General features: G+C 40.7%; 1 protein-coding gene across 1 annotated transcript in view; it reads right to left on the bottom strand.

The window, feature by feature from the left end:
• Positions 1-2,333: 2,333 nt before the first annotated feature.
• LOC145990474 (uncharacterized) overlaps positions 2,334-25,734 on the bottom strand; it is a 462,687-nt gene continuing 439,286 nt past the window's right edge. Inside the window, exons 18-20 of the mRNA XM_083126168.1 lie at positions 18,797-18,909; positions 17,707-17,838; positions 2,334-2,689 (exon numbers count right to left, since the gene is read on the bottom strand). Of these exons, the coding sequence (XP_082982294.1) occupies positions 2,594-2,689; positions 17,707-17,838; positions 18,797-18,909 (341 nt within the window). The 3' untranslated portion in view covers positions 2,334-2,593. The remainder of the gene's footprint in view (positions 2,690-17,706; positions 17,839-18,796; positions 18,910-25,734) is intronic.

Genomic DNA, 25,734 nt, shown 5'->3' with positions numbered 1-25,734 from the left:
AGGACACACTAATATTACCCCTTTTTCCACTCGAGTTCAATGCAAAGATACCTTCACAAATATCGACTGAAAAGTTTCCAACATGTGCAATTCTCCATTAAATGTTTTCGCCCAGTCGTATTACCTTCGTTTTCTTTGTTACAAACAAGTATTCTTTGCACATGACATGTAGGAGGGGGGTTGGATCTGCATTTCACATTGGTCAGCTCCTTCTACCTGTGTTCAGGAGCGAAAGCTTGTGGGGTAGTGGTTACCGTTAAGGATTGATAATCTGATGGTCGTAGGTTCAAACCCCTCCGGTGGCAGAAACTTTTCGTACGTTTTAGACATATCCCATTGCGTTCATTGTCCACGCCGTGTGAAACGGAATGATTCAGATTGGAATTAACAATGGGGGGAGGGGAAATGTTAAATAAGAAAATTTCAACGAACCGAGAAGAGGAGAAAAATTGGATAAATATGAAAATTACATTCATGTTTTTAGTGGTATAATCGCAGGTAAAATCAAAGATCTTACGTGGAAGATTTTATCTTGCTCTGAACTCGGCCAAAAGGAATTTCGCACCGATCTAATACATTCTCCAATACATTATAAAATGTTAATGAATGTTTCATGTCGATAATTTTATCATGCATCAGTTCTTGACGCCGAGACGTATTTTCTGCAACTACCCCTTCTCTCCTCTCGTCTCCAGTCCCTCCTGTTCTTAACTTCTCCTTCTCCTTCTTCTCTCCCGTCCTTCTCCTCTATTTTTATCTCATACCGCCTTCCCTACTTTTCTCGCCTCTTGTCTCCATCCCACTCTTCTCCACTCCTCTTATCTCCTCTCCTGTCTTATATTTCCGACTCCACGGCACTGTTCTCCACATCTTTTCGTTCTTCTCTCTTTCTCTCTTTTACTCTACTCTCCGCTCCCCTCTTATCGTCTACTTCTCTCCTCTCCAAACTCATTTCCTCCTCTTCTATCACCTCGCTTTCCTTCCTCTCTTCTCTCCTCTTTGCTCCATTTTCCTCATCTCTCCTCGCATCTTTTTCCTTTCTCCTCATTACTTCTCCTATCCACTTCCTCTGTCCTCTATTTTCTTCCCTTCTTTACTTTTCCTCTTCTCCTTTTGCTTTCTCTTTTCTCCTCTCCTTTGTTCCCTTTCGTTTCCTCTCTCCACTTTTCCTTTGTGTAGACTCATCAACAATGAAATACTATAAAATCGACGTTGTTTCTTTCTGAGAGTATTGCAACAAATGTAATACTGATTTTTTTCTAGTTTTATGCAATAATATTTGGATATCTTTCTTTCGCGTATTTTATAAATACCTAATGTGCATGTGGCAACCCTGAAATTGAGCCTAACTCTACATGCAACCCACCAACGCCTTGTGTAAATTGGGTTGCCTAGTTTAAAATGTCGTTGTCCTAAAACTTTTGAGAGACACTGTACATTGAATCACTCCCTCTCGATAATGCAAGAGTTATCAATTTAGAATATGATGTTGGAAAGATATTTGACTTCACGAAAGCGTCGCCGTCTGCTAGCAGCATTGAATTTCAGTTGCACATCTCTTCCATTGCACAGTTAGCTGTTTACTGTAAACAGTCAGTGGTTGGGTGCCCACACTGTTCAGTCCGCAATTCTCAAATAAAGTTTCGACATTGTGAGATAGCAGGTTAGTTCATTATGGCACCGAAAGTGGATTTCTGTTTTGTTGTTTTTATTATTTTTTATAAAGAATATGATAATGGATATGTACATACACACAACTTTGTCTGGTACAGACCCCCCCCCCAAATCCTGCTACCCAACAAGCTTCCGGCCAGCAGTACCCGGATTTTTACTTATGAAGTATAGCAACCCTAATCATACCAAAAGTTTAAGGCCCCCTTACTTGAATTATATATACGCCCATGTACGTATATACGCATACCTACATGAATTTAATTTAATTTTTTGCTTAACATCGCTTTTCTGTTACTCTTGACTAATCCGGACGATCAGGATGAGTGATGATTGGATTAAGTTAATGAAGGGACACTCACAAAGAACACGCATGCCCAGACCGGTAATCGAACCAGAGACCCTTGGTGTCGTAGCACGCTGTACTAACCACTCCTACACGAGGTCTGCTCATACGCACACAGAACACACATATAACTATAACCAAGGTAGAGTCCAGATGTGATTGTAATAGAATGTGGCTGAAACACATTTAAGTCACTGAAAAATATGACACAGAATGTTGAGTGGTTAATTTAAAATGCTCTGAAATATTAAAATATTTCATTTTTTTATTCTTCTGAAAATCACGGTCAGAATTACAAAAAAAATTCGTTACAGTAATGTCTTCCTGTTTTTCACAGAACACTCTTTACAGCCTTCTAAGTCTAGGTTAATAATAGACTAGATGGTAACACTGTCTTCACACTTGCCCACTTCCATTAATAATAACTATAATACTGAGAACGTCCTCTTCTTTGGGGTGGAGAGCCTCAGCAATTGAACTCTTTCTATGGGCGAAAACAGTCTCTTAGTGAAATTGTCCAAAATGTCTTCAAAGAAACTCCTTTTCGCGGGAACCCTTTAATAGAAAAGTCGAGAGCTAAACGGTTGAGGCTTGAATTCCATTGGAGAAGGTCCACCGAATGCTCCCTCGACTCGTAACAGACGACCGAACTGTGCTGCTGTGGGTTGCTTGCTGAAAGAACGAAGAAAGCAGAAATCAATCTTCAGTGTGGAACCTTCACCAGAAAAAGACCAGCTGAATGTTCGCTTTGGCTTTTAAACACCAGAGAAGCGATCAGCGTATAAGAATGTCAGAGAACTTGGTAACCAAGGAAGCCAAAGCAAAGTATACCGGGTGGCCACAATTAAAAGTTGCCCAAATGGAGCTCGGTCGAAGCAATGTATTACTGTGAAACTTGGAACAGATGCATTGGAGACCATGAAAAAACGAATATTGATGAAATATAGATCAAATATTCACCACCGTGGCGCTGATTTAACAACTAGTAATTTGAGATTATGCCGGTGCAGAAGTGTTCAATATGCGTTCTGTCTACGTGAATGGCCCTCTGGAAGCGCAGAGCTGTGTGAACAATGATCGCACGATCATTGTGCTCCAGATTTCAGCGCCACATTTGCTTCCCCATGGTCACACAGCCTCTGTACCAAGCGCAATCAGATGCTTGAAACGGGCTACAGAGGGAAATGAAGAGCGCAACTCTAATTGTGGCCATCCGGTACAGTTAAAAATTCCGAGAAAGAAAAGAAAATCGACGAAAATAAATTCGAAGAAAAGAAGTAATGCGAGCAAAGAAAATCAAACCAGAGAAAAGCAGCAATGCAAATATCAGCAAATGAGAGAAAAGTCATTGGAAAGAAAATCGAACAGGGGGGATAGTGGACAAGCAAGCAATGAAGCAAGGCAAAGAAACGAAAGATGCAAAGGGGGAAACAGAGGAAAGAAGTGAAATGTCAATTAAATAGAAGAGAATCGAAGTAGGGAAGTAAACAAACAAAATTCAAAGAAAGGAAACTAAGAGTAAGAAAATGAGTAGGAAAGTAAAGGAAAATAAAAAAATCCCGCATTTTATCTAGAGAAGAACAAACATATGAACTTCACACAAAAAATAGGCTAACGAGGCTCTGGCGACTGAATTCATAGTCAGAAAAATTCTCTGTGGAGCTCATGTTGCGTCGTCCATATTAGGGATGGCCCGATCCGGATCCTAAAATTTTTCGGATCCGGATCCAAACGGATCCGTTTGGCTATCCCACATGAGCGATTCTTTAGAAAGTTAGAATGTGTTTATAACATATTGTTACCTGCTAATACACACACACACACACACACACACACACACACACACACACACACACACACACACACACACACACACACACACACACATATATATATATATATATATATATATATATATATATATATATATATATACAGGGTGACTTGTAATTAGATGTATTCCCTGAAAGGGGTTAAAGTAGAGGGAATTTGCAATAATATATATATATATATATATACAGGGTGTCATTTTAATAGCGCCCACAGACCCCAGATTCGTATAGAGGACATCAAAACAAACAACTTTTCTCAGTAACATTTTTCTTGTTGGTGCATCATTTCTGCGCTACAGCTGTTCAAAAAAGACCGTTTTGCCGCCTGGATGCTGGCAACCCAACACAACATTTTATCGTATCTGTGACGTCATTTCCTGCGGCGAAACAGCGCACGGCCGAGTTGCAAGGTACACACAAATTTTGTAAAATTTACAAACTACCAACCACATTATTAGGTGTCCAGTAGACCGAACATCATAGCCCACCAGCCAGAAGATCAGCAGTCATCTCAGGTGAAGGAGGAAGTGAACCAACGATATGAGAAATGGTAAAAACGTATTCAAAATGAAGTGTCAATTTCGGATTTTGTCGCAGCCTACATGTCAAATATCAACAACAATACATTTTATTGGACTTACAGCTTACATGTGGCTGTTTGCGCCCAGTTACATGTCAAATATTTGCAAATCTCGTTGCAAGATTGGTATCTACAGGTTTGTGTCCAGATGCATTGTGGTACTTTTGTGCTGATAACGGAAGTATCCGAGGTTCACGTTGTTACATTACTGCTAAAACACGTACAACCACAATAACAATCTAATTATGAATCAGTAGCGAATATACTGTCCTGTTCATAGTTGCAAACTATTACATTACATGTATATCCGGTGCATAGATTAACACAGTCGTCGGAGAGCTTGGAGCTTGTATTACTACTACTTATATCCCTGTTTTTTCAACCATTTTTGTCACTTTTCTCATAATGCACTGAATATACATTATATTATATGTTGCTTACCTTTGGAATTTTGAGTTCTTTCATATCTAGTATTTTGTCATCTGTTCAGTGTGTCACAGAAAACTAGTATCAGAAGGACGAAGTGGATAGACTAAATTGTAGATGCCAACTTGGTAACTAGATTTGCAAATATTTGACATATAAGCTGAGACAAAATTCGATATGACCACTTCCACTTGAATTCTGTTTTCTTTCTACCAGTTTTCGTGTCGTCTGTTTACTTCTTGTTAGGTTAAAGAACGTGTTTTCTCGTTTTCTTTTACGGTACACAATGTGGCTGATTGTAGCTATGTCATTTTTCACAGAATATGAGTGTTCCTGGCAACCCTGGAACGGATCGCTTCAGGACGGGATATGACGTCACAAATGCAATCAAATGTTGTGTGTGGTTGCCAGCATTCAGGCGGCAAAACGGGCTTTTTTGAACGACTGTAGCGAGAAAATGATGCACCAACGAGATAAATGTTACTGAGAAAAGTTGTTTGTTTTGATGTCCTCTATACGTTTCCATTGTCCGTGGGCGCCATTAAAATGACACCCTGTATATATATACCGCGTGAGGCACCTAAAAGTACCACCTGAAATAGCGAAGAAACCAGAAACAGTAGCGATGTGAGGTTTGCGGGAAACAATAATATCAAATGGGGCTCGTAAATCGGAGGTATGGGGTGGGTCGAAAAATATCGACAAATGGGGCATCTGGAGCAAAGTCATATTTTTTTAAATGGAACGATATACAATATCATGCATAATATAAAAGAGCACACGCAGAGATACACAACGCCGTTGGTCTCATGCATCTACTGCACATAGGAACGAAGATATGGCCATGTGAAAATATGTAAACAAACTAACGAGTGGCCCACTTGATTGTCAGTACCACGGAATGTAAGACTTCTCAGGTGCCTGACAGAACTGCCTTTACGCAGAGCAAGTTTTGATAGCAGGTCCACGAGATCGTGTTAGTTCATAGCAAGCAGTCGTAGTGGTAAGAGCGAAGATTATGGTGTTCACAAACATAGAAAAAGCGGACATGATCCTGATTTATGGGGAATGCCGAAAGAATGCCTCAGAAGCCTACCGTGTGTACACAGAGAGATATCCGGACAGACGACAGCCATCTCGACGTCTGTTTGGTAAGTTATTTATTAAATTAAGAGACACCGGAAGTGTAACACCACGAGCACGTGTGCGGAACAAGCCAACTACAGGTGAGGCAGGTGCAACAAATGTTCTCGCCGCTGTTGCTGTGAATCCGCACGTTAGCTCCCGTGAAATTTCCAGGGATGCTGGGATGAGTCAGCGAGGTGTATTGAGGATTCTGCACACACACAAGTTTCACCCATATCATATCTCCCTCCATCAGGAACTTCACGGGAATGATTTTGTGGACCGTGTTCGGTTTTGCACATGGATGTTACGACACGACACAACCGATTTGTCACGTATCCTCTTCACTGACGAGGCAACTTTTACCAATCATGGAAATGTCAACCTAAGGAACATGCACTATTGGTCGGTGATAAATCCACATTGGCTTCGCAAAGTGGAACGCCAGCGCCCATGGAGTGTGGACGTGTGGTGTGGTATAGTGGGTGAACATCTCATTGGCCCTTTTTTTATACAAGGGACACTGAATGCTGACCGATACATACAGTTTTTACAACATGAACTGCCTGTACTATTGGAGGACATACCACTTCAGACAAGGAGGGAAATGTGGTACGAACATGACGGGTGCCCAGCTCACAGTGCAAGACGCGCTACAGCATGTGTGGAAAATACATTTCCAAATCGTTGGATTGGACGTGGAGGGCCTGTCATATGGCCGGCTCGTTCCCCAAATTTGACACCGTTACACTTTTTCCTGTGGGGAAAGCTGAAGGACATTGTCTACCGGGATGTGCCAACAACTCCAGAGGATATGCAACACCGCATTACTGCGGCCTGTAGGGACATTCCCTACGAGATGCTAAATTCTGTGGAACGATCTTTGCGTGGGCGCCTCGTTGCCTGTATCGCAGCTGACGGCCACCACTTTAAAAAAATATGACTTTGCTCCAGATGCCCCATTTGTCGATATTTTTCGACCCACCCCATACCTCCGATTTACGAGCTCCATTTGATATTATTGTTTCCCGCAAACCTCACATCGCTACTGTTTCTGGTTTCTTCGCTATTTCAGGTGGTACTTTTAGGTGCCTCACGCGGTATATATATACAGGGTGTCATTTTAATGGCGCCCACGGACAATGGAAACGTATAGAGGACATCAAAACAAACAACATTTCTCAGTAACATTTTTCTCCTTGGTGCATCATTTCGGCGCTACAGTCGTTCAAAAAAGTCCGTTTTGCCGCCTGAATGCTGGCAACCACACACAACATTTGATTGCATTTGTGACGTCATATCCCGTCGTGAAGCGATGCGTTCCAGGGTTGCCAGGATTACACATATTTGTTAAAAATGACATAGCTACAATCAGCCACATTATGCACCGTAAAACAAAACGAGAAAACACATTCTGTAACCTAACAAGAAGTAAAGAAACTATACGAAAAATGGCAGAAAGAAAATAGAATTCAAGTGGAAGTAGTCATATCGAATTTTCTCTTAGCTTACATGTCAAATATTTGCAAATCTAATTACCAAGTTGGAATCTACAATTTAGTCTATCCACTTCGTCCTTCTGATACTTGTTGTCTGTGACACACTGAACAGATGACAAAATAGAAATGAAAGAACTCAAAATTCCAAAGGTAAGCAACACATAGGTTAATATAATGTATATTCAGGGCATTATGAGGCAAGTGACAAAAATGGTTGAAAATACAGGGATATAAATAGTAATAAAACAAACTCCCCGACGACTGTGTTTATCTACGCACCGGATACATATTTTATAGTTTGCAACTATGAACAGTTCAAATCCGGGAACTTTTCTATCGGTGGAAGCGGCCCCGGCGCACACCCAGCGTCGAATAACATGGGTACCTGGGGGAAACCCTGTGGGGTAAAGGCGGTCAGGGGCGTGATGCTGATCACATCACCCCACTCACGACCGGATCAAGAAAGTGTGGGGCGTTACCCCCACACCCCCTATACGCCTTCATGGCGTGGTGCTATGCACAGGGGAACACTTTACCTTTTTTTACCTTTTAACTATGAACAGGGTAGTATACTCGCTACTGATTCCTAATTAGTTTGTTATTACTGTGGTTGTACTTGTTTTAGCCGTAATGTAACAACGTGAACCTCGGATACTTCCGTTATTAGCACAAAAGTACCACAAGGCATCTGGACACAAACCTGTGGATATCAACCTTGAAACGAGATTTGCAAATATAATTGACATGTAGCTAGCTGGGCGTAAACAGCCACATGCAAGTTGTAAGTCCAATAAAATTTATTGTTGTTGATATTTGACATGTAGGCTGAGACAAAATCCGATATTGACACTTCATTTTGAATACGTTTTTGACCATTTCTCATATCCTTGGTTCACTTCCCCCGTCCCCTGGATGACTGCTGATCTTCTCGCTGGTAGGCTATGATGTTCGGTCTACTGGACGCGTTTCGCGCTTCGTTTTACAGCTAGTAATGTGGTTGATAGTTTGTCATTTTTCACAAAATTTGTGTGTTCCTTGCATCACTGCCATGCGCTGTTTCGCCGCAGGAAATGACGTCACAGATACGATCAAATGTTGTGTTGGGTTGCCAGCATCCAGGCGGCAAAACAGTCTTTTCTGAACGGCTGTAGCGTCGAATTACGCACTAACGAGAAAAATGTTACTGAGAAAATTTGTTTGTTTTGATGTCCTCTATACGAATGTGTGGTCCGTGGGCGCCATTAAAATGACACCCTGTATATATATATATATATATATATATATATATATATTATATATATATATATATATATATATATAGGGTGATTCTAAAGGTATAGTACAAACGAAAACCACAGATACCTCCCATGAAATAGAGACGAAAGTTCCCCTTCCACTTTGCCGAGAGATGCCTCCGTGAGGAGCTAGACAACGCCGAAAACGTGTGAAAATGAACTTCACACCTCTGTACAGCCAGTACCAGTGAAGATAGACAGGCGGAACAAACGAAGTCAAAAGGAACACCAAAGTCGCCCATCCGAAAAACACTAGGCGGCAGCTGCGCAACGCATGCGCATGGGGTTCCACAAAGGAAATAGGAGTGTCCCGCAAGACAAGTGAAGGGAAAGGGTAGCGATCGACAACGGTAGGGAGAAAAGAAGCTATGAAGCATGAAGTAACAATTGCACAGCGGGAAACAAACACCATGACTGAAGCAGTGCAGTCGAGAAAAGTAGTGCGGGGTTGCAGAACCACGGGAGGACGACGTAGGATGTAAAAACACACCGAGAATGCAAGCAAAGTTGTCCGTGACACTCGACAGGCAACAGACGCGTACATGGTTCGGGGCAGAAATGGCGGCGCTGGCGGTGCAGCGCAAGGGGAGTCCCCAAAACACAGTGGGGAGACACCGCTGCAAGAACAAAGCACGGTGCAACAAAAGAGAAAGAGGATCGGACGGGGAATGGTACCTGCCAAGGAGACAACAAATACGGACGAGGGATTCCCCGTAGCAGCACCGAGGGGATGTCACACAGAGGTCGTGCGCCAGTAGGACAAACACAGCAACTACGGGCACAGGAGGTTATTGCTAATGAAAGGTGCACGTACAGATAGGACCACGTTCCCCGTACTGATGTTGTAACAAACGTCGTGATGGGGCCTAATCAGCCTCTTAGAAATGAAGCCGGAGGCACATCGCTGGGTGGGAGCGGGCGAAAGGCTGCTGGAGTGTCGTACGGACCCCACCACTCCGTACAGTGGACGACACTAATGGACGAGGTCGGAATGTTTCCATCCCGATCACCAGGTCCACCGTTCCCAGACCTGACGCGGCTGCTTGCTTCCGAGCGCAACCCCAGCCGAACAACTCGAGTCCCTCCTCGGCCGCAGCCTTCCGCTCCGAAACCAAGCGTGGCCTCACACCACCGCAGCCGCACACTGCCGCGTGGGTGTGAGACCGGGCCGAGCAAGGCTGGACAGATAAACTGCGTGGGACAATCGTGTAATGAAGCTACGTGGGGCTATGCACGTCTGTTCAACTGCTGGGTTACCCCACATTGGTGTACACAAACACCACACGATCGTACGTAGTGCTCCCCGTCGGCTCGAGCAAGACGGACGAAGTACGTGTTGTGGGTGAATGGAACAAGAATTAAGGACGCTACATGTGTTGCACGATGACAAGGCCCCAGAGTACATGGCCCCACCTGACGGCAGTGGTCAGGTAGTGAAGAGCACAGGCACGGGTGGCTCAGGAACGTCAGCTGATTGTACCACAGCGCCGTGCGGACGTGTGGGCTGATTGGAAGTGCAGCGTCAGGGAGCGTGTCAGTGAAAGAGCTGGTGCGGTGGTGGTGTGCTTGACGTACGACAATTGAGTACGTTGTTTCGAAGCCGTTGTGACCAGTGTGTGTGTGTGTGTGTGTGTGTGTGCCACCTGTGCACTGCAGTACAGTATTCCATAATTGGCACTATCCTCACCGTACCATGGAACGCTACACATTTGTAGAACTGAGAGACATGCATTTTGTCTACGGCCTTGCAGATGGCAATGGCCGAGCAGCTGAACGCCTTTATCGCGGACGGTATCCGGAGAGGCGACAACCCGACAGCAGGTTGTTTTCGAACGTGCACCGTACCCTTGGTGAATCGGGTGTGTTACGTGCAGGCCATCATGTCGGTCACCCAAAACATGTGCGCACCGCGGCGGTCGAGGAGAACGTACTTGCTCGCGTGGACGACACACCGTCCACTAGCACCCGTAGCATTGCACGTGCAGTGGGAGTATCACAGTCGACAGTGTGGCGTGTCCTTCATGATGATCTGCTGTATCCATATCATCCACAGCGAGTCCACGCGTTGCAGGCTGGGGATTACCCACGACGTGTGGAATTCTGTCAACGACTGTTGCAGTTTTGTACCGACGATCCCCGTTTTTTGCGCCATGTGCTTTTCACGGACGAGGCAACATTCACCCGTGAGGGCATCTTCAATTGCCGAAACAGCCATGTGTGGGATTATGAAAATCCACATGCAGCAGTCGAGGTGCACCATCAGACCCAGTTTGCAGTAAATATCTGGGCAGGTATCATCGATGAACAGATTATCGGTCCATACCTGCTGCCACCACGTTTAAATGGCCGCCTCTATCGCACCTTTCTTGCATCAGTCCTTCCAGAGCTGCTAGACGATGTACCCCTCAACGTGCGACATCGTATATGGTTTCAATTGGATGGAGCGCCTGCACATTTTGATGGCACAGTGCGAACCCTTTTGCACCGTACCTACCCACCGTACCTACCCACAGGGTTCACCCGAATTTCCTGCGACGCTGCAATGCCTGCATTGAATGTGGTGGTCGTCAATTTGAGCAACTTTTGTAACAACGTCAGTCCGGGGTACGACTACGTACTACGTACTATTCCTATCTGTAAGTGCACCTTTGCGTGGCAATAAACCTCCTGTTCCCGTAGTTGCTGTATTTGTCCTGCTGGCGCACGACCTCTGTGTGACATCCCCTCGGTGCTGCTACGGGGACGGGGAATCTCGTCCCGCATTTGTTGTCTCCTTGACAGGTACCATTCCCCGTCCGGTCCTCTTTCTCTTTTGTTGAACCGTGCTTTGTTCTTGCAGCGGTGTCTCCCCACTGTGTTTGGGGACTCCCCACGCGCTGTATGTGTTTGTTTCCCGCTGTGCAATTGTTACTTCATGCTTCATTGCTTCTTTTCTCCCTACACAAGAAACACAAATTTGGAAAGCATATGTAAGATCAAAATCTGAAAATAATCCATTCGACATGTAACTTCTCAAATTACTCTGGCAAATAGTTTGATTGTACTGTAACTTTAAGATTTTCCTCTAAATTCAAAGCTCGATGTATCGGATTTGCTAAAACTGATGAGATTATTCTTGTTGTATATTTCAGAAAGTTCGTCTATTTAAGGCCTACTTTATGCATAAAGGGTAATGGAAACTTGATCAACAGTTTTAACAGTGATTGGAACCATTGAAATATGCCACAACCATTAATTGAACCTGGGACCTTTCTTCATTACAATGAAAGCTTATACCTGTTGGAACGGCTACCACAATTATATTCGAGTAAAATGATTGGGTACAAGTATGAAAGAAAAATACCGTTCGGCATGAATTATTCTCATATGAAACACTCCCTCCTCAAAGAAAATGCTATATAGTGTAATTGTTACATTACATCATTGTGCGAATAAACGGGGGGGATGCCGGGGATTCCCCCCCCCACAAAACATTTTATCCCCGGCAAAAGAAAATTATTTTTATCCCTGACAGGGATGTTTTATCGCTCTCAAAGAAAATAATATTGAAAGCCTACAGTATACCAACTATGTATAACACACAACTCAAAAATCATTAGTGTCCAGCACATCGCGCTACGACGTCAGTGGTCCAAATGCTAGAAAAGCGAAGCAAAATAAACCAAATCAATCAATCAATCAATCAATTATTCGTTTCCAGTAATGGTCCAGTCATCAAAGTATTCCATGCCGAAAAGTATGCAACCTTCTGGATTAAAGAAGGACAATTCTGCAATTGACCAACCTCACTGTTTATGTATTAAAGTGTCACAGGAAACTTCTAGATGGTTAAATGGATATTATGTTTGAACCTTGTAATTAAATATCGTCCACTGAGTGGCGTATTTGCGATTTCATTTTGTGAATTGCGTTTTTAAGGGGTAGGCAAATTTGCTCGTATATTACCAGTCAGTAAATTAAACTATTGCCTTGAGGTTCTAAATACACTAGAACATTGGTTCTAACCTAGGTCATTAATACATCTTTATGACGTAATTTAGAAACAGTGTATTTACATTCAAAGAAAACCAAACTCGTACACAAAAAGAGCTATCGAACTAGTGACAACGAAAACTTATCCAAATTTGCAATTACTCGTACAATGAATATTGTTCTCTACGATTTACAGGCCAGGCTGTCAGTTACAGCAATTAACTGCCATGCCCAACAAAAAGTGCTTTCACAAAATACAATGTGCAGCATTGGAAAGGAAATATTAATAATTCAGACGCTCGGGACTGAAACAATTCTCCACTTCCCGACGAGGTTAAAACAATTCCGGAAGCGGAAATTTTCGAAATTTCCAAATGCAGTGTAGATTGCGAATGGTATATACTATTTCCTCTTCATGTGACTGTTTCTGCACTTCTGGAATAAAAACTGTTAATTTGAAAAAATATTTATAGACAAGTGCAGAAAATATCAAGAATTTTCCTAGTTTACATAAGATCCTTTGAAATTTCTCGACTGTTCAGGATTACGAAAAGTCGGGATCTTACTTTGGTAATTAACACCCCCTTCACTTTGGATTAAAGAGAGCAGTCGGTAATCAATGCAGCCTTTCAGTCAGTAAATCCGAGGGATCCGCACGTTTAGAAGTAAAAATAGAGATTACTTGAAAAGCAAAATTAACGAAATTGAAACAAACAGCAAAACCAAATATATCAGAGATTTATATAAAGGTGTAAATGAATTTAGAAAGGGGTGACAACCTAAAGTAAACTTGATAAAAGACAAAGACGGTGATTTTCTAGCTGACCCAAGCGATATTCTAAATAGATGGAAGAACTACTTTAATGACCTTTTAAATGGTCATGTAGGAGATAAATCAGAAGTAAATGAAGTGCACACAGCAGAACCTTTAGTTCCAGAACCTAACTTGACTGAAGTTAAAGATGCTATTAAAAGGCTAAGGAATAACAGAGCACCTGGCATAGATTTAATACCAGCTGAGTTAATTAAATATGGTGGTAATTCGTTAATATGTCAAATTCATAAATTAATTTGTTTAATATATGAATTATATAATATATTAGTAGAGTTTGGAATACCTAAGAAGCTTGTTAGTATGATAAAAGTATGCACCAGTGAAACAGAAAGTAAAATTAAATGGTGTGACTCAGTTGTTAGCATATGCAGATGATGTAGACTTACTGGGGGATGATGTGAATACAATTAAGAATAATGCTAAAATATTTTTCAAAACTGCTAAAGAGATAGGTTTGGAAGTTAACAAAGAGAAAACTAAATATATGCTTACAGGCCGAAACCAAGTGTTAGGTAATAATCAAAATCTAATTATTGATAACATCTCGTTTGAACCAGTTTCCAAATTCAAATACTTAGGAGTAATATTAACAAATGAAAATTATATTAAAGAGGAAATAAAAAGTAGGCTTACTTCAGGAAATGCATGTTACTTCTCTCTTCATAAACTTTTGTCTTCTCGTTTAATATCAAAGAAACTAAAAGTTAAAATATACAAAACAGTAATTTTGCCTGTAGTATTATATGGGTGTGAAACTTGGTCCCTTACATTGAAAGAGCAACATAAATTGAGAGTATTTGAAAATAAGATCCTTAGGAAAATCTTTGGACCTAGAAGGGATAAGGAGACAGGTGAGTGGAGAAGGTTACATAATTTAGAACTACATAATTTGTACTCATGTCCAGATATTATTAGAATAATTAAATCAAGAAGACTTAGGTGGGCAGGCCATGTGGCACGAATGGGAGAGGAAAGAGGAGTTTACAGGATTCTTGTTGGGAAACCAGATGGTAAGAGACCTGTAGGAAGGCCAAGACGAAGATGGAGGGACAACGTTGAGATGGACCTAAAGGAAATTGGTAGGGATGGAAAAGAGTATATAGATCTTGCTCAAGATAGGGACAGATGGAAGGCCTGTGTTTCTGCAGCCATGAACCTTCGGGTTTAAGAAGGCTAGAGAGTTAGTTAGTTAGTTAGTAATATGGAATAAAGAAGAAATCCCTCAACAGTGGAAAGAATCCGTAATTTTCCTGTGTTTAAAAAAGGTGATAAAATGAACTGCAATAATTACCGTGGAATTTCTCTACTCTCAACAACATATAAAATATTATCTAACATTATTTTAACAAGACTAACCCCATATGCTAATGAAATTATAGGTGATTATCAATGTGGATTTAAACGTAACAGATCAACTACAGATCAAATTTTTCACATTAGACAGACACTTGAAAAAAAAGTGGGAACATAATCAAAATGTCCATCACCTATTCATTGATTTAAAAAAAGCATATGATTCGGTCAAAAGAGACAAATTATATAATATATTAGTAGAGTTTGGAATACCTAAGAAGCTTGTTAGTATGATAAAAGTATGCACCAGTGAAACAGAAAGTAAAATTCGTGTGGGTATTAATGTGTCTGCCAAATTTACAATTCATGATGGGTTAAAACAAGAAGATGCATTATCTCCATTGCTCTTTAATTTTGCCTTAGAATATGCTGTTAGGAAGGTAAAAGAAACTAACGAAGGACTAAAATTAAATGGTGTGACTCAGTTGTTAGCATATGCAGATGATGTAGACCTATTAGGGGATGATATAAATACAATTAATAAGAATAATGCTAAAATATTTTTCAAAACTGCTAAAGAGATAGGTTTGTAAGTTAACAAAGAGAAAACTAAATATATGCTTAAAGGCCTAAACCAAGTGTTAGGTAATAATCAAAATCTAATTATTGATAACAACTCGTTTGAACTAGTTTCCAAATTCAAATACTTAGGAGTATATTAATATTAAGTGAAAATTATATTAAAGATGAAATAAAAAGTAGGCTTAATTCAGGGAATGCATGTTTCTTCTCTCTTCATTAACTTTTGTCTTCTCGTTTAATATCTAAGAAACTAAAAGTTAAAATATACAAAACAGTATTTTTGCCTGTAGTATTATATGGGTGTGAAACTTGGTCCCTTACATTGAAAGAGGAACATAAATTGAGAGTATTTGAAAATAAGATCCTTAGGAAAATATTTGGACCTAAAAGAGATGAGGAGACAGGTGAGTGGAGAAGGCTACATAATTTAGAACTACATAATTTGTATTCATGTCCAGATATTATTAGAATAATTAAATCAAGAAAACTTAGGTGGACAGGCCATGTGGCACGAATGGGAAAGGAAAGAGGAGTTCACAGGATTCTTGTTGGGAAACCTGATGGTAAAAGATCTGTAGGAAGGCCAAGACGAAGATGAAGGGACAACGTTGAGATGGACCTAAAGGAAATCGGTAGGGATGGAAAAGAGTATATAGATCTTGCTCAAGATAGGGACAGATGGAAGGCCTGTGTTGCTGCAGCCATGAAACTTCGTGTTTAAGAAGGCTAGAGAGTTAGTTAGTTAGTTCACTTTACAGTACCGTTCGGCATGGAAAAACATGGATCAGAGGTGCTACATGAAGGACGTAGACAAAATTCTCTCTTTTTGATATCTGTGCTTTGTGTAAAGGTACAAAAAGGCATAGAACTGTTCATCATCAAAGTGATAGATAGATGTTTATGGAATGGAAGCAAAGCGAATCCAGTTTTTATCTCAACAGTAGACTCTAATGTGTAGCAATAATGGTAATAATAATACCAACAACAATACAAGTTTTGATGACTGAAGGGAAATAAATGAAATCTTACAATTCCCCCCCCCCCCCCCCACCGAGAAAGGAAAATCCTTTGAAAAGTTTAATTCGCACACTGCATTACTTTATGGCTTTAAATCTTAATCCTAAAGTGCAATAATTTCACTACCATTTTCTCTATTTGATTACGTTAATTTTCCTTCATTTGCAAAATTTGCGCCAATTAGATTGAAATACGAGTCTTAGCACCAGCTGTTGCTACGTTTATTAACCATTGAAAGGTTAAAGTTCATGTCTGTCGGGAATTTTCCTCGAAGTTTTGTTGCTCTTAGGTGTCTCGTATTTCACGCGTCGTACATTGTCTGCAAAGGTCGTGTGTATAAAATAGTTTTTATAATGTGTAATGTGGCCAAAACTAATGAAATTGCCAGAAACTGTTGAGATTAAAGATTGCTGAACAACATATGTTATGAATGGCTTCATTAGGTGACCTGAATAAATTAAAAAGTAGCTAAACCGATATGCAGCTATGGGCAAATATGTTTGTCGGCAAATTACGCAAATGTGAACAATACAAAAAAAATCATTTCTACCAACGTTAGCCAAAAAGTTTGTCAATGTTTATTTTAACTCCACTTTATGCACATATCGACTAATCAGAACTGGACCAACAGTTATTTGCAGCCCCCGGGCTGGTGTCCGGGCCACGTCATGGGTGTTCTTTGTAATCCCTGTAATAGTGTTGGCTCCCAGAAAGAATTCTTTCAGTTTGAAGTTAGTTATCTCGTGTTCGTGCAACACCCTTGTAATAATTAACGTAATTTACTGTGACTGAAACGAAGGTATATGTATGTGTACGTATGTAAGTGGAAGAGAAGTGACAAAAAATAAATATACATATACCACCATGTTAAACCACAGGGAATCGATCCCAGACTACCTAAATTGCAAGGACCCAGCGTTACCACTATGCCATTGGGAAAGGTCTGCTGAAGCGAGAAAACACTCACTAAAGAACGAAACTCGCTAGGGAGAGGTGAGGATTCTCATTCCTATATCTCCAAGGGGAGAAATATCTTCCTAAGGGATGCTGGAGATATCTCATCCCTCTATCTTCAAACAGAGTAGAAACACACCCCAACTTGGAGTGAAACTCACCTTATGAGAAAGCTTATTTCTGACACTTCAAAAGATGAGTATCCACATGTTTTCCCCCACTCAGTGAAGCCAAGAGGCATAACCAATCTAATACAAGATAATGTGCCTAAATACTCACATGCGTCAGAAGGTTCCTTCGTCTGCTCCCAGGGTCCGTGTGATTGGCCAGACTCAGAGAAAGAGCAAAGTCGACTGCTGATTGGTGCGCGTCGTGTTTCCTCCTTTTGCAGGAGTACAGGAGACGGGAGATCTGAAAACAAGACAAAATGCTATAGTGACTCCTCATAGAGTTGACTGAACACTGACTCTTCTAATTTTATCTGCAAATACATTTTGAAAAATAAGAAGGAGAAAAAAATACCACAAATTATAGTTTTGCTATGTTAGTTGTTTAGCTAAAAGTTACTGTGCATATTCTTTGCCATATTGAACATGCAGTGTTCAGAAAGTAGGCGAGTTACTTACTGGCACTTGAAAAGTAACTGAGTTACTTTCAGTTAATTTTTTGCTGGAAATTTACTTTGAAACAAAAATTACACACAATCAATGATTGTTAATGGTAATAAAGGAAATATATGAAGACTTACATGTGTTTTATGTTTCTGGTGCATATGTATTCATATATTTACATTATTACAAGAATAATGATTGGACAAGGATTCAGCGGTTATAGAATTTTCACTCATTTTATTTTACTCTCTCTATGTGCATTTACCTTGAGCACTGTATTTTATTAAACAATAACTTCTTTCTAGCCCGATTACCACATTCCAAATGAATGCAGAAATCTACCCAAAACGCAAACGTTCTCGCTGTAATTACAAATTACGAATTGCAATAAAGTCTTGGTGTTCTAAATGCAGCATTCTTGTCTTAGGCCCCTGCGACGCCAAGGGTCCCGGGTTCGAATCCCGGTCGGGCTTGGTTGTTTGTGAATGTCCATTCATCAATTTCATCATTTCATCACTCATCCCCATCTTCGCAAATTAGCCAAGAGGCACAAAACGCGAAGTAAAATAAACTAAATCAAATCAAATCAAATTGTCTTAGGCCATTCCACAAAGAAGACGACACATAGTTCGAAACAGAACTGTAAAGTTGTGCGCGTCCCGTAGCCCTAGCCCAAATCCTGACACCTTAGATCAAAATATATACCTAACATCATAAATAGTCCAGACTACACACACAAACACATAAGGACAACCTACTTGCTGCTTGAAAAGCTTCGTTGTGAGCGTGTAAAGGACTGGGTTCAAGGCTGAGTTCACTGGAAGAACAAACACTGCTAGCCACGCGTACAGGTCCTGATGGATCTTCAGCCCTGGTGGAAGAAAGACCAAAGCGACATTAGATGTAAATAATAACTATTCATAAGGGCATGGATATGTATTTGAAAGAATTTTCATAATACATAATTTAAGTTCATATTCAAGTGTCTCCTCAATTTAATCAGTGCAGTACGCTCAAGTTAGCGCCTGATATAACAATAACAGTTTCAGCAAAGTCTGGCGATTGGATGCAGGAAAAGGGATGTTCTCTTCTTCCTTTTCATTCTTGCTTTACTGACAGTCTATGCGGTAAAGGAATTGTAATTTTGTTTAGAAGGTATTTTGTCATATTAAATTTCATATTTGCAGTGTTTTAGTGTCTGAGAAGTTGAGAGTGTCCCCTCGTACCAGTATCGTATTCTCCATGTTATCGCGTTTACCGCAGGAAAACCAACGTTCTTCAAATATTATTATACATTTAGCTGCAATATATCGGTTAAATTCTCTTTACATATTATGCGAACTATCAACACAAGATTCTTAACCAGAATTTAAGTAAATTATTTACAGAACTTAAACATTGGGTTTTGTACGCCACTGACCGTTCCTCATTTCACCCTTCTGACGACAGAGTTTCCTCTACGATTGTACGCGTGGAGGGCGAGGGAGCCGAAGGAAAAGTGGGCGTCTTTCGAGGTCAGTTCCACCGCTGCGGGAGGACTTCTTCCTGCTTTCTGTACCGGGCTTGGCAGAGGTAGTGTTGCTTCATGAAGGGGAAATTCTCTAGAGGAAGTGAAACCTAGGTCCAATTTTAGGTAAAAAGGGAAAATTTATGAAATATATGGAAAATTTAATTTGTCAGACTTCTGTGTCTGTTTTACTTTAATGCCTTCCTTGATGATTAATTTCTATTATATCTAATTACGTAATGTAGATGGGGTGTATAATAAATACATACAATAAGTAAGAAATATCGCCATAAACCAGGTCAAATTTTCAGAATATGCCTCTGCCACATACCACGGTTTACTTCGGCCCACAGCCCAGAGGCTCGTGTGATTCACTAAATCGATAATCTTTTTAAATATGTTACTACTATTCTCTTTAAATACGTATGTATATCGATAGGCCGTGACTGCCGCGAGGATTACACTCCTTCCATTTCCGGAGTGGATGATTGGACTTGGGAAAGTTTTCAGCAATATACCTGAATATATCGAGTCTTGTGTTCCCTCAGCCTCTAAAGGCGCATCCCCACTATGCCAGCTGCAAGATCGCGCGCAAAAGTCGCACTGCTTTTGCCGATATCGATGAACGTCCCCACAGCACTGTGGAGACGTTTATCAGTCTGGATTGACGGCTTATTTTCTAAGAATGATGATTTATAATGAAAGACTGTGTCTCCAGTTATAAATTAAACACTTGATTAACTTCTTAAAATATCTATTTACAAGCTGTTCGAGAAGGTTCAACTAATCCACACTATCCACTTGCTAGTTACTCTGTTTTCCGAAATACATTTTTTTCGTGAATGCAACAAACTATTGATATTAACAACTATGTGCAGTGTGTCAAGTGCGGAACAAATCTGTTTCATCCATATATTATTCAACTTTATAAATGTTTTAAACACCTGTAAAGAAGAAAGAAAGAAAACATAACTAGGTATTTTAAAACGTGCCCCACGGCTACTCATTACGATATGTTTCCTTGAAATTATATTTTCAGCCACTGAACAGACTTCTGTGCACAATAAACAAAGTGACACGGCTTGAATGAAAATATAAAGTTGTCACGATCAGCTCTAGATCGTACTTGGTTTGATGGGTCTATTGAGCCTCGGCTTCACGCTCAGTATCTCTTCGGGGCTTGAGTCTCCTTGTAACGAGTGCACTCACGGTCCCCGAAATGACGTGTCAATCATACCCCGGCACGTGGCCAAACGTCGTTATGTGTACGGGAGACCGGTCGTGACTCTCGGTCCAGGTTTTCAAGTTCGGTACTGAGACGGTCGTTTATTGTCATACTATTGCGAGGCGGAGATTAATACCTTGAAAAGTTACACTGTTTTGTTTACCTTTGATATGTAGATTCGAACAATCATAAAACACTAATAGCATAATATCTGGTACCTGAAAAACGTCAAATAACAACACTGACGAACGGTAAAAAAGTGAATATATATTGTAATAACAAAAAAATATTGCAATCAACAACTGTTTACAAAGCCTCCTCAAACGCTCTCTCATTCATTCTATCTCTCTTTCACACACATGAGGTATTTTTACATGTGAAGTATGGATACAAATCATGGATCTCATTAACATATCATTCCTTTTAATTTCTAAACCTTTATGTGAATTTAGGGCATTTGTCTGCCAGCTCCTGTGCTCTTTTAAATTAACTTAAGTGCCAGCCCTCGGAAAGCGGTTAACTAAGACAATGGGTCGGCGTGGTTAAATCTTTCGTTCGAATGAACGTGTGCATCGAGTCGTAAGCACGACATTATACAAGTTTCTCGGACGGGGGTATTACACACAAGCCTCTCTCGTCCAATGAGAACAACTACTCAATTACATAGTGATGCAAAAACTTAATTGGCTCCAGCTGCCGGAATACACTAATCAATCGTCGGCGCGAGCAAAAATTACCTTAAAAACCACTATGCAACAAATAATACTATTTCACGCACACGACCTTGCAATAAAAACAACTACGCTTTCCACAATTAAAAGGACACATCAGTCAACTATTGACAAATTAAATGGCGCGACGGGGCGGTCGGTTACACAAGAAATGGAGCACACTTTGACAATTTATACTAAATATTAAAGAAATGAAATGGAGCTTCTAACCCTGAATGCAGACAATTAAATTAGAACATCTGAACATGAAATTACCCTTTTTTATAACAATACCAAAACAATTTTTAGACGCGGAAGTTAGGTTTGGGTTTTCCTGAGTAACTTTGCAAATAAGTGAGACTTCGGCGTTAACTGTACGGTGTTGATACTAACGACGCACGTTTACATGGACATGAGACCTTCTGAAGTATACTGTACCAGACTCTGCTACATGGCGTGGTCCTTCATCTCTCCTGGACGCGGGACTTGCACACGGTTCCTTTGTGGCGAAATTGTCCTCCGAGGTCGATCGCGACGAAGAATAATTGCGACGATATGGTGTACTTGCACCTCCTCAGAACTTCGGGCGTTCCTCTTGTCACTAGCATCGGGTGTACGTGGTCACGCGTCGGTTCGGAATCTCTCTGGTGACGGGCTTCGATTCGGCGTCGTTCTGGAAGCGTCGTTCTGGAGTCATCCTTCAATCTCTCCCTCTGGCTTCGATCGGCGTTGTTCTGGAGTCGTCCTTCAATCTCTCTCTCTGGTGACGGGCTTCGATCGGCGTCGTTCTGAAGACGTCCTTCGGGCTTTGGGCAGTGTTTGGCTTTGATGTCGTCTTTGGCGTTGGCTGACTGGCTTCATCGGAAGATGGCGATGCATCGTTGCGGGGTCAGGGAAGTCGACAGACTCCCTTCTCAATCTCCTTTAGCCGCCCATGATTATGTAGTTAACGCTTGGCAAAAAACAAATCACCGCGTAATCTTCACCAAAATAAGGCGCACACTGGTAACTCCCTATCTGCAACTCGCTCGCGGTACGTAAGGAAACAAAGTCCACGGACACAAAACAATAATCACGCGAGAGTGTAGCGCGGAGATGCTCTCTCGGTGAAATCCGGGTCAAAACTGTGTCTGGAATCATAGTACTGCCTATATATAAGAGATTCGAATTCTTCCGTTGAAAAGGACGCTCTAGTGGCTTGGCTTCTGTTTCAGAGGGATGGAAATGACCTCTCTCCATTGTCTTGAAACGCGGTCAGCGACGCGTCCTGGATCCTTGCAGGCTTGTGCTCCAGCTGGTTTTCCTGGTCATCCGTGAACATGGGTTCGAACGCCTGCTGCGACTCGAGCCCGGTAGCGGCGAAAATAATCTTTCCTTATCTCCGTGTTGGTGCAAATATGTCATGTTCTAGGCGGCGGCTGTCACTCAAGAAAAACTCGTCCCCAACTCCCGACGTCTGGCTCGGATACAAGTTTTATTCACAAAATAAATCAAACCTCACACTTTCATGTTTGTGCATAAAATGAATCAATAAACAAAAATAATTTATATCGAACTGCGTTTCACATGTCACTAGATACCGTGACATCCTCGGCTCAAGGTTCGGGTTAATCCGGCTGCTTCAGTCCTCGATGTAAGGTCCCTCGTAATTCTGGGTCAAAGGTTCTCAATCTACTTATAGATCTTGACCAAGATTCTACAAGCAGTCGACAATCCTTCTTCCCACTAGGTTCTGTCTATATCCAGTTAAGTATCCAACTTCCTTTTCTCTTTTCAGCCTCTGACCAGAGAACCGAAAATTAATCCGTGACCACAGAATAAGAAAAGGTGTACCCTGACCAGGGTCACAAACGTTGACTACCAACAGTCTATCGGCCGATCCCGAATTCCGGTATATCTCAAGACAGTCACAACCCTCTCAATTATATCTCCTGACCAGGAGCATAGAACAGAGAGAACATAAGCCTTCTGACCAGAAGAGCTAAGTAACTGTCCTAAGGTAATCCCAGAATGAACTAATTCCTAATAACGAAGTGAAAGTAAACGCAGAAGTTCGAGCGTTGAAAGAAAAGGCTGTTATACGAGTTCCGTATTTATAAGAAGTTCGAATACAAAGGCCAAGGTACCTTTATAAGGTATGCCATTCCCGAGGTTCCGAGATTTATTCCCATGATGCTGTGCGCGCTATGACGTCATTAAGAGGACAGAATCGAACTTACTTCGTTAGCGTTTACGGAAGCTTGCCATAAATGTATTGATTTTTATGTGTACGCACCTTTTCTTGAAGTGCCCGTATAATGAGTACAAATCATCTTGTCTGTTCTGTTGCCACGTGCAAAAATAATGGAAGGAAATCGTCTGGAATAAAATACCATTGCTTCCCAAAAATAAGTTGCTGCAGCAGGAATGGGTGAATCGTTGGAAACGAAGAGAGATGTTTAACGTTAACAATTCACGTGTATGTTCAGTTCACTTTTTACCTGAAGATTACAAAAGAGGCCTGAAAAATGAATTATTAGGGTTGCCTTTGAAAAAAGAACTTCGAGCCGAAGCAGTTCCAAATCAGCACGTTCCTAATTGGCACGGAATGCCAAGCACATCACAAGAATCGGTAAGTAACGCATTTATATAAATCAAATCAATGTAAAGTTAAGTTTAGATTGTGTAATGGTTTTTTGCCCTTACCCGTGTGAGATAGGTCAGGAATGGTCATTACAATTTTATTGTTACATACTTAGTGTTGGTCTTAATACTGGGTTGGAAATGTTATGTTTAACAGCCTTATTATTATCCATGCTTTTAAAATGCCTTAGACAGCAGCAACTTACGAGTTGCACAATTAACTTTTCATAAATTATTCAAATTAAAGAGGTTCAATTTGTTTCTCCAAACTTCAGACTTATTTCCACATTACTCCAAACGCCCTCCACATCATCACATGTGTAACTTCTAAAAACCACTACACGATCAAAACTCAGTTTCTGGTTATTTATTTACTAAATATTGAGAGTAATATAGACCCTTTCAGCTTTGAAGCTCAAACATCACCGAGAAATAAATACTTTGATTATCCCGTGGATAGCCAACACTAATTTTAATTTACACTTGTATTCACATTGTGCTCGTTTGTAGACAAATTTGTATTATACAATTAGTTGAGAAAATTTAATATACGACTTATAAAACAGACGTTTTGCCCTTGCACATCCTTTGAACATTCTCGTCAAACATTGAGGTTGTAGATAATAGCTAAAGAAGCGAATCATTGCAATGCATACGTATCAAAACGAATAAAGTTCTATCAATGATATTTTAATTATAATATTATAACACAATATATTGTCATGGGAAGGCGAACAAGCACCAAAAACGTAAAGAGTCAGTCACATTACAATATATATTTATCATAGCATAAATAAATATCTAATTTAAAGACAACATACAAAATCTAATACTTTGTGTTTCTGGATTGAATTGAATTTATTTTATATAAGCTCAAATGAGCCACGGTGGTCCAGTCGGTTAGGCGTCTGACTGCCACTCTGAAGACCCGGTTTTTCCATCTTTATACCGAAGTTCCAGAGTTCAAGTTCCAGCGTGGGCATGGGTGTTCTTTGTGAGTGTCCCTTCATCAATTTAATATAATCACCACTTATCCTCATCGTTAGCCAAAATGGAAGGAAAGAGATGCTAAATCACAAAAACACAAATACAAATTCATCCTAATCGCAATCAACTTGGAGAATCTGAAGAGTAACGTAAAATAGCTAACATACAAATACATACCATCTGTACGAAAGTGTTAATAAACTACAGAGTGGGTGAAAAATAACTCGCTATTAGAAATATTTAATAACCATAATATTAATTGATCCATTTTAATGGAACCAGTTATACGTCGCACAGTAGAATGGCACAACTTTACAAGTGCTAGAAGTTCACATAGGCACAATTGTTAAAATTCCACATATGCCAGAACATGCCGAATGCAATTCTTCAACTGATCCAAAGTCTTTGGCTTTGTTTTATAAACTTCTTCCTTCGTCCACTTCAACACGTAAAAGTCACGTAGGGTGAGGTCAGGGCTTCTTGCTGGCCATTCATGTGGACCGCGACAACCCAGCCAACGTCCCGGTAATTTGATGTCGAGTCAGTCACGAACAGTGCGTGCAAAATACGAAAGGGCACCACCTTGCATGACTATGAGTTCATTTAAGTTTTAATAGAGAGTTATTTCTCACCCACCATGGACTT

This window comes from Lepisma saccharinum, chromosome 7 (genome assembly GCF_977018435.1).
Source record: "Lepisma saccharinum chromosome 7, izLepSacc3.1, whole genome shotgun sequence".
Classification (NCBI taxonomy): Eukaryota; Metazoa; Arthropoda; class Insecta; order Zygentoma; family Lepismatidae; genus Lepisma; species Lepisma saccharinum.
Note: the sequence above shows the minus strand (reverse complement) of the source record. Positions and strands in the feature narration are given on the sequence as shown.